Source organism: Arachis duranensis, chromosome 7 (genome assembly GCF_000817695.3).
Source record: "Arachis duranensis cultivar V14167 chromosome 7, aradu.V14167.gnm2.J7QH, whole genome shotgun sequence".
Classification (NCBI taxonomy): Eukaryota; Viridiplantae; Streptophyta; class Magnoliopsida; order Fabales; family Fabaceae; genus Arachis; species Arachis duranensis.
Window position 1 is genome coordinate 66,366,710 of NC_029778.3, and position 10,428 is coordinate 66,377,137.

The following is a 10,428-nucleotide window of genomic DNA, read 5'->3' on the forward strand; positions in this document are numbered from 1 at the left end:
AAGTTCTTAAGTCATGTCATATTCCTTTGAAATCAATAAATTTTGTGTGTTCTTCTTGTTGTATTGGAAAGGTACATCAACTTCCTTTCCCTAAATCTAATTGCCTTTACACAAAACCTTTAGAATTGGTTTTTATAGATGTTTGGGGACCTGCCTCGATTGCCTCAGTTAATAATTGCAAATACTATGTTCATTTTATTGATACTTTTTCATGTTTCACTTGGATTTATCTGTTGTCTTCTAAGTCTCAAATCAGATCTGCATTTGAAAATTTTCAATCTATGGCTGAGTTGTAACTTGGAACTAAGATTAAATGTGTGCAAAGTGATAACACTAAATAATATGTTAGTGTCACTAAGTCTGTGCAGGATACAGGTATTATGTGGAGGCTTTCCTGTCCATATGAACACTAACAAAATGGTGCCACTGAGCGTAAACACAGACACATTGTAGAGATTTGGTTGACATTATTGGCAACTGCGTCTATGCCAAAAAGGTTCTGGGGAGATGTCTTCATGATTGCCGTCAGGTTGATAAATTCTCTACCAACTCTGGTGCTAAATAATGTTACACCTTATGAAAGACTGTTCAACTCCAAGCCTGATTACATGTCTTTCAAAATCTTTGGATGTCTGTGCTTTTCTTATACCAGACCCTACAACTTTCATAAAATTGATGACCAATCTGAACCTTGTGTATTTCTTGGTCATGGAGTGCAACACAAAGGCTACAAATGTTTGACTACTGCTGGAAAAATTATCCTCAGCACTCATGTCTTTTTTATGAAACAGAATTTCCTTTCAAGATTGGTTTTGCTTCATCCGGTGATGTCTCACCCTCCTTTAGCTCCCCTTTGGCAAATCTTCTTCTTCCTATTATTTCTAATAACCCTATGTCATAACACTAAATTTCTTTACCAGACATATCCACAACTAACTCCTTCACTGTCACATCTTCATCAATCAACTCCAATAATTTATCACCACCTGCACCTGCCCCTGCCTCTTCTCAGCATCCTATTCAGGCCTCTGCTGCACCTCCACAACCCTGACATCCCATGGTTACATAATCGAAGAATGGTATTTTTAAACCCAAAGTATATCAAGCTCGGCTCACACCTTCTTTGAAGCCAAAGAATTACAAAGAGGCTCTCGTCATACCTCATTGGAAGCAAGTAATGGATGAAGAATATGGAGCTCTTATGCAAACCAGAACCTGGAGTTTGGTACCAGTGCCAGAGGGAAGAGAATCGATTGGGTGTCGATGGGTGTTTCGAGTTAAGTACAATTCGGATGGCTCTTTGCAGAAGTACAAAGCCCGCTTAGTTGCTCAGGGTTCCAGCCAACAACCTGAGGTTGATTTCAAAGAGACTTTTAGCCCTGTCATTCCCCCCACTTCAATTCGAATGGTGTTATCTCTTGCTGTCTCCAAAGGGTGGAATATTAAGCAGCTGGATGTGAACAACGCCTTCCTTAATGGTGATCTCTTTGAGGAAGTTTATATGAAATAGCCCACTGGTTACGAAAAAAATTTGACTTTAGTTTGTAAACTATCTAAGTCCCTATATGGACTCAAACAAGCTCCTCGAGCTTGGTACACAAAGGTCTCTGGGGTACTACAACAACATGGATTTACTACCACAAAGGCTGATACATCCCTATTTACAAAACTTTCTACTAGACATTTGACTTATGTGCTCATATACGTTGATGATATCATTGTTACTGGTAGCTCAAATCAGTGTATCGCTGAGGTAATTACTCAACTCAGCTCTCATTTTGCCTTGAAAGACATGAGGAACCTACATTATCTTCTTTGATTAGAAGTAGCACACACTATTGATGGCGGTCTTCTGTTATCTCAAACTAAGTATGTCAATGACATCTTAAGAAAAGCCAATATGGTTGGCTGCAAGCCATATGCAACTCCAATCCCTTCCTCTCTAAAACTTAGCAAAATTGGCAGTCCTCCCTTCGGTGATCCAGCTCTATATCGTGCAGTTGTTGGGAGTCTTCAGTACCTCACAATCACACGGTCGGAGTTCGCTTATTGCATAAATCGAGTTGTCAATTCATGTAGAAGCCTCTTGAAGCATATTGGAAGGTAGTTAAGTGCATTTTGTGGTACATCAGTGGTACTGCTCGCTTTGGTTTGCGGATTCAGCTGGCTAAAGAGCTCACTCTCACATTTTATAACGATTCTAATTGGGGGTCTGATCCTGATGATCGGAAATCAACCATCGGTTATTGTGTGTTTTTGGGATCCAATTTAATTTTCTGGTCCTCAAAGAAACATCATGCAGTCTCTCGGTCGAGAATAGGAGCCGAATATCGGGGTGTGGCTGATGCGGTTGTAAAAGCAGTCTCCATTCAGAATTTGCTGCATGCAATTCATGCCCCAGTGACCAAACCGCCAGTGATTTACTGTGATAATTTCAGTACAGTTATGTTAGCTACAAATTCAGTTTTGCACTCCAAATCTAAACATGTTGAGTTAGACATTCATTTTGCTAGGTATAATGTTATGAAAGGTCGAGTTTAAGTTGTTCATGTCTCTGTTGTGCAGCAGATTGCAGATATTTTCACGAAACCCATTTTCTCTTCTTTGTTTAGTGAATTTCGGAACAAACTCAAAATTATTGACAAAACAACCTTTATTTGAGGGGGGAATAAAGGAGATAAAGGAAGTCAGCTTATTCCTAACTTATTGTTAGGATTGCTGATAGTTTGTTAATGAGTTTGTTATTGTCCTAGTCAGCATTCTCTATAACTATATATTGTGAGATACATATGTAATCACTCTAATTTAGCTGGTTATCAATTCATTCCTCATACACCAAAATTTTACTCTTTCTATATTCTCTCTTTCTCTCTTTCTGACCTAATACCTATAAGTACGGAAATCAAACATAAATAAATAAATAAACTAAAAATCAATAAATAGTGATAATGAACATGTGACACTGGTAAATTAATTCATTACCAATCTGAAGCGTAGTTTTTTAAATATAAATGAAATATTAGTAGTTTTTTCTTTCAAAAATTGGTTGAGATAGAAAAATATATTATCTACTTCGGTTTCAAAATAATTATCGCTTTGATTTTTTTATACATTATAAAATCAATGTATGTAGATGCAAAGTAGGTCTAGATATAAGTTAAATAATAACTATTTTGAAAAGGAAGAAATACTTATTAATATTTTTGTTTTAAAATTATGTACTATTTCTTTATTTTAACACTTAAATAGTCTTATTTATAGAAACTATTTTGGTTAAAAATTATAGCTTTTTTACACATTTAAATTTTTTTGGTAATTAAGTCTAATTAAGTTGGCAAAAATCCAACAAAATTCACTCATACAATATGTGCATGAAATCACGATGTTTTTTTTCTTCGTGTTTTTTCATGTATATCTTTCTCCTTTTTCTATTGTTGTGGCGTTTTATTTTTGTTTCTTCTTCTGCTTTTTCTCTTCCTCACGTAATATTGCAGTTATTTATTCTTCTTTTGTTTGATTTTTTTCTCTTTTTTTGTATTTTATTCTTCTTAAAAGAATGAAACAAAAAGAATTATAAAAAAATAAAAAAGAAAAATATGAAAAAAGGAAGCACCAGAAGACAAAGAGAAAAACGAGTAAGAATTTTGAATTATATAGAATTTATCAGAAAAAATAACACTAAAATTTCTTAATAATAACACATAAATTTTTTAGTTTTGTCACCAAAAATTTGTTACAAAAGCATAAATATCTTCTTTAATGCTGCATTTTATTCTTCTTTTTATTCTTCTTTCTTTCATTTTTCCTTTTTTTCTGTTGCTCTGAAGCATTGCTTCTCATATTAGATTAGATTTAAATGAACATGTATGTAGTTGAATGAATATAGGTTCTTTCTTTTCGTACTGATTTTGTAGCATTATGTGTTTTTTCTTATTCTTTATTTGATTTTTTCTTATTTTTATTCTTGTTAAGAGAGTAAAACAAGACGAATCATGAGAAGGTAAAACAAGAAGGAGAAGATGAACTAAAAAAAGAAGATGATGATGATGATGATGATAAAGAAGAAGAAAGAAGAAGAATGAGTTTTGTGTTATTATTAAGTAATTTCGGTGCATTCTAGATTTAAATAAGGTGCACTTAGTCTGTGCTTATTTTGAACTAAGTTTCTTTGTGTGTCGTCATCATTAAGTAATTTTGGTGCATTTTAGATTTAATTTCGGTACATTTTTGTCTGAACTTGTTTTGAATAGAGTTTGTTTGTGTATCGTTATCATTAAGGAATTTCGATGCATTTTTTATTTGAGCTTTATACATATAAGAAGAAAACAATAATAGTGACAATAACGATAACGATAATGATGATGATAATAATGATGGAGGAAGAGGAGAAAAAGAAAGAAAGAAATCGAAGAAATTTAAATGAGAAAAGAAAGAAGAGTGGGAGGAAGAGAAAAAAGAGAAGATGGAGGTAGTAGTGGTGTGGTGGCGGTGATGTCGATTATAGCGAAAAATAAAGATAAGGAAAAAAGAGAAGGAGGAGGAGAAACACAAAGAAGGAGGAGGAATACGAAGGAAAAGGAGAAGAAGAAAAAATGCGTGATGTAAAAAATGGTTATAATAATTTGGTTGGACTTAATTAAGTATTTTGCTTGATTATAGAACTTTATTCTAAAAATTATGTTATAATATGCTAAAAATTGAGTGAAATGCGACAATAAATAGTTGAATAATTATTCAAGAGTATAAATTTAGTTAAAAAAAGATCTTGCTAACAAAGTGTCTTAAGGATGTTAGTTAAAGTGTTTAAATAGTTGAAGTTTTTTATGTATTTACTTTTTTAATTAAGTTTTACATGTATTTGTAATACATTTAATAAAAGAAAAATTTTAAAAATTTGAATATTGATAATCTTAATCTATATTCTAAGGACACTTGATAGCAAAAATTTTTTAAAAAATAATAAAAGAACATGTTAAAAATAAAAAAGAATAGAACAATTAATAAACTACTTTTTTTGTTATTTTAAATTAATATATTATTCATATACAGGTTATCTTTTTTTAGTACGTGTATACATCCATTACTAAAAAAGTTTTTTTTTTATCCCTTTTTGTTTCTAAATCTCTTTAGGTATCAAATGTTCTAGTTCAATAGTCACCCAAAAAAAAATAAAAATGTTCTAGTTCAATTGAACTTCGGCCTAATCAAAATTGGGTACTACTCGATATGCATATTTATTTATTTTGTTAAGCAGATTTTTAGTAAATTTTAATTGGTTTGACATTTATAGTATGTGAACGAAATTTATTTCTCTTTTATGGATGCCAATTTCACTGATTACATCAAAGATTCTATTTTTGAACAAGTAAAAAAAGAAAAAAAATTTGAAATATAAATTGAAATTAAATTGCTTGAAATCGAAATTACAAAAAGCGAAGTAAATGACTTCAAATTAAAAGAAAGCAATAAAATATCTCTAACACAGTCAAAGGATTTTGAATTCAAAAGACAATGTGAAAATGTTAAAAAGAAGAAAAGAAAATATTTGAAGGAAACATAAATTGCAGAAAAGGAAAATTACAAAGAATTTTAAAAGAAATGTAAACACAATGGAAGGACTTCTACAGAAAAGATATTCGAGATAGACTCGCTAAGTCGCTAGGGTATGAGCGCGAGTGTTCTCTGAAAATGACTTCAGATCCTTAGCTCTTCGGTTACTTCTCTATTTATAGACATCTTCGACCATTTCTTTTTTGATACATCGCTATATACAATTATCTCGTCAATAATCGTTACCGCCAAAGACACTCTATTCTCTGCGACATCAACCTCTTCTTTGACCATATCCTTTTAAAATGCCACACCTTCGACCATTTCTTTCTTGATACATCGTCATATACAATTATTTCTTCAATAACCATTCCCAAAGACACTCCACTCTCTGCGACATCAAGCTTCTCTTCGGCCATATCCTTTTAATATGCCATAGTTCTTTATTGATTTGACGCCTTGATACCGAAACATTCAAGCTTTTTTATGCTTCACATCTGTTTTTGATTGAATCTTTCTCGTTGACATCGACACCAAATGACATTGACACACCTCTGTCTACACAAAATGACTTCGACCCAATTTTTGTCGAGTAACAATTTTAATAGTGTAATTGAGTAGTTAAACACTTCCAAAGAGGTTCCAATTTGCATTTGGAAGTTGATCAACAATGCAATATTTTTGGCACTAAACAATAATCGAAGTCTAAACTTATCGAACACTGACTTGTTAAAGAGTTCAATAATATCTTGTCGAAAATATTATTTTTAACTAATAACATTCTTACTAAATATAAATAGATTTTCGATTTGGTGTAGTAGATTAAATGAGCAACTATAATTTGATTAGATTGCATTGCATTTAAACCCAAACAAGTGTACATTTAGAACATTCTAGATAATGTTATAAAAAAAAAAGTAAACAATTCACTTATTGCCACCATGAAGCAAAGACCAGCATCAAAGAAACATATGGCCAGAGAGGATTTTGAACATTATTCACATTTCCATCCAAGAGGTGGATCCATAAATGTAATGTAAATTACAGGATACACAACTTTTGGCTAGTTATCCGAACAGAGTATTTCACTTAATACAGATTTCTTGCTACCTAAGAAACAAACTTAACCTATAACATAGAATTATCACCTCCAACAACAATTAAGCTTTGTAGCACTAGGTGTCCAGGTGAGACCAGTTACAGGAATCATACAATGCTGCATTGGCCTTTAACTCATCACTTCTAATCATGGAAAAAAAGAAAGATAATACAAGGAACAAGGCAAAATAAATATAGCAACACATCAGTTGGACCAGACATGAACCAGACCGTGGCTATTGCCCGTGTAGATCTCATTGCGCTCTTCATCGTAGAAGAGAGCAGTAATATCTTCCAAAGCTTCTGCAACTGTGCTCCTAGTTTTGGTGTCATGTTTTTGTTTCCTCGTGTTATGACAGCTACCTGAACAATCGTCGCCGCAACTACATTGGTTTACAATGGGAGAGCTGTTGCTTGCTTTTATCTTCGCAAGGCACTTACCAGTTAGAATGTTGCTGACATTGATGGATCCCGCTGGATTAAAAGAAAGCAGAACTTGTTAGTTATGCACCTTCAATGATAAGCGCTCCCTTGAAACAACACTGGAAAAGAAATATTACATGACATGGGAAAGGGACATTTAGCAAACCCAGCTTTTTGTGTGTCTTGAAGTTAAGGGGAGTCTATATAGTAAAAACATTATGTTTGGTTCCATATTGCATTTTCAAAGTTACTATTGGGGTTTCCAAAATTACTTTTGACGAAAGTGAATCTAAAGATACTTCTCATTTTGCCAAAAGTATTTCCAAAATGAAATTCACTATTAACCCCAATATTATATTGTTCGCCTTTAAAAATTATGCTATATCTTTTAAGTGGTTATGTTTGAAAAGGTAAATTTTACTTTATCTATCTGAAACAAAACACCTCTCTTGAACTTACTTTCGAAATATTCAAACTAAACACAAATCAATTCCTTCCCCTTTCATAGCACTTTTTTCATCCTAGTTCTTTAAATGTAATTTTCCAAAAAACTAAACCAAACAAATTTGATGTTCAATGATTTAGGCGAGTAAATAAGTGAATAATAATTGGCACAAAGCCCCAATATGGAGCCAACTGAGCAGATATTTTTAAAAGGAAAACGAAGAAAAAAAGAAAAAAGAAAGAAGTACCATTTCCTTCAGATAATGAATCATCAGAATCAGCCTTGCAGTATGATATGATGAGATCCTGGTCACTGGTTATATATATGTTGTTTGTGTTGCAATCAGGATGCCACAAGAGGTGATCTTCAAAAGAAGTTACAAGTTCTCCACGGAAGTTCCAGACAGCCACAGTTCGATTTCGAAATGTAAGGAACAATTGATTCTCATACAGGAATATAAATGCAGATGGTGTCATAAATTCACTTCTACTGACTTCTGTTATCTCAAAAGTCCGCACCTAAGGTTAATTAAAGAAAGTTAGATAGATATGATGATGTAGGACAATGTGTACAACTATCTGGTAAACAGAAAAATTACATCAAGAATTTGGAGGTTCTCGTTTTCTTGCTTCACAAGAAGCTTTTCATTGAACTGTTCTATAAAATCCACCTTCTTATTCCGATGGAGGAGATGATTGAAAGACTTCAAAACAGTACCATCTTCTATTGAAAGAATTTTAAGTGGGACATGGCTGCTTGATTTAGCAAAAATCAACAACATGATCCCCGGACTGACAAAAGAAAAACAGGATTAAAGCAGCATAAATAGTGTATGGCACAAAACTAAATAAAAGACACACAAGCACAAAAAGGAAAACCACCTGATCTTAATCTCTTGTACATTTTTATCTGATATGGAGTATAACATTGTATAGTTTTTTAGGTCAAACACCTTGTAGATGCTACAAAGAAAAAAACCCAAATAAAAGTAAGTCTCACAATCAAGAATTCATTATATCTCTACCAGGGGAAAGAACACGACAAAAAGGGGAAAAAAATCAAAACAGAAAAGTATTTTACCTATCCTGAGCAGAGTACGTGAGTACCTTCCCGTTTACATCATCAAACTCCACAAAACCTGGCCATTTCAATGACTCAGATTCGAAAAGAGCAAAACCAGCATCTGATTGAACCCGTCTTATATATCTGAACAATGTAGATAGATATTTTAGCAAGCAACACAATAAATAACACAAAATTGGACAATCAGCTTTCGCTATCTACTACACTATCTGTTTGCAAGTTTAGTGATATTGTTGACTTGTCTGTGTGTCTTTCTATCATTCAGCATGAGAACCAAGGGTAGAAGTATTATTTATAAAAGCATGCAGAGCTATACTTACTCAATCCTTGTGCTTCTGCATTTCAAAGAACTGTAACTGTCTGAAGCATAGACAGAAACTGTGATAAGTGAATCATTGTTCTTGTTGTAAAACAAGCTTCTGATAACTTCATCTGGAGTGATATTCAAGAAGCATATCCGTTCATTGGTCTCTGCAAATTGTAATGAGTAAAATACATCTAATATCGACTTTATGTCACAAACAAAATAAAACTGTACATTGTAGTAAGATATAATGTTATTGAACAAATGTAATACCACGGAGGGACGGCCTTTTGGATCATGTGTATCATATTCTTCCTATAAGTAGATACCCTTAATCAAACTCGGATATAATCGCAAGGAATGGCGAAATTGACCATAATAAGGAAAAGTACACATCTCAATTCTCAGTTAAAGAAAAACATGGCCACAGATAACATCCATCAAACAATTAGAATGAAAACAATGATCATTATCACCTTGAACCACAAGAAGCAATGATTTCAAATATTGCACAGTAAAGATTTTGAGTTAAAATAAGAAAGCAAATTGTTTGTGAAATTAATACCATAACCAAGCTTCAAAACCTTTCTCTTTGAAAGAGTATCACTCTCGAAGGTATAATAAGCAAATCACATGTCTAAGATTCACTACTCTTTTTTGAATCCATTCAAAAAGGAATCATCAGCAAAATGTCAAAGTGTAATTTAAAATGAAAAATATAAAAAAATTAAATTAAATTAAATAAATTAGGGAACCTGCAATCTGATGTTGCGAAACCTCTCCTGCGCATCGCTCATGCTGAACCCACGGGTTCGTTTGGAGCTGATTTCGCGCCTCTGAAGCTTCTTCACACTGTTCAAGAACCCATCTGTTCCTCCTACACCGCCACGTGTTCTCTTCTTCGCCACCACTCTCCGCCCACTGCACGGCCTCGGACTCACCGTAATCCTCCTCCCACCACCGCCGCTACCGCCACGACCTTCCATGTCCTCTAAGCAGCACTCAGCAGCTCCTCCAAACGCCACCTCCAAACTCAAACATCACCACGATTCCGCCATGAAAACACTTTTTCTTGTTTCTGCAGCAGCTGCTACTTCTAATTATGCTACGCCAGAGCTCAATAGATCCACCAAAAAGGGTCGAGATTATGAGAGCGATAACAAGAGTGAAGGTTGGTGAGGAACTGAGGATTTAAGAAAGTGGAAGAAAATGAGTTGAAAAGTTCAAATTTTCTAAAGGAGGGTTTTCACTTTTCTCTCCTTTTGGATGATTGGATCTTTTTTTTTTCTTTCCAAATTTGGGAGGAAAACATTGAAATTTTTTAAATGATAAAGGATTTTTTTTAATAAATAAAATAAAAATTTATCTTCTAAATTTTGAATTTTTATTTTTGAGGATAAAATTATTTTATTCTTGAATAATTTTTCTCTCATATTTTTTCATGATCTCACCTATGAAACAAATGGTGAAAAATTTATCCTCTAAAGTGAAATTCAAAATTTAGAGGATCCAAATTCATAAAATA

The 10,428-nt window shown here is 33.2% G+C and overlaps 1 protein-coding gene across 1 annotated transcript; it reads right to left on the reverse strand.

The window, feature by feature from the left end:
* Window positions 1-6,532: 6,532 nt before the first annotated feature.
* LOC107459358 (uncharacterized) lies at window positions 6,533-10,173 on the reverse strand. Its single transcript, XM_016077583.3, has 7 exons — window positions 9,659-10,173; window positions 8,920-9,218; window positions 8,597-8,722; window positions 8,398-8,478; window positions 8,115-8,307; window positions 7,764-8,034; window positions 6,533-7,122 (listed from the first exon to the last, which is right to left on the reverse strand). The coding sequence occupies exons 1-7, from the start codon at window positions 9,887-9,889 to the stop codon at window positions 6,854-6,856; spliced, it is 1,470 nt and encodes a 489-aa protein (XP_015933069.1). The 5' UTR covers window positions 9,890-10,173; the 3' UTR covers window positions 6,533-6,853.
* Window positions 10,174-10,428: the final 255 nt, after the last annotated feature.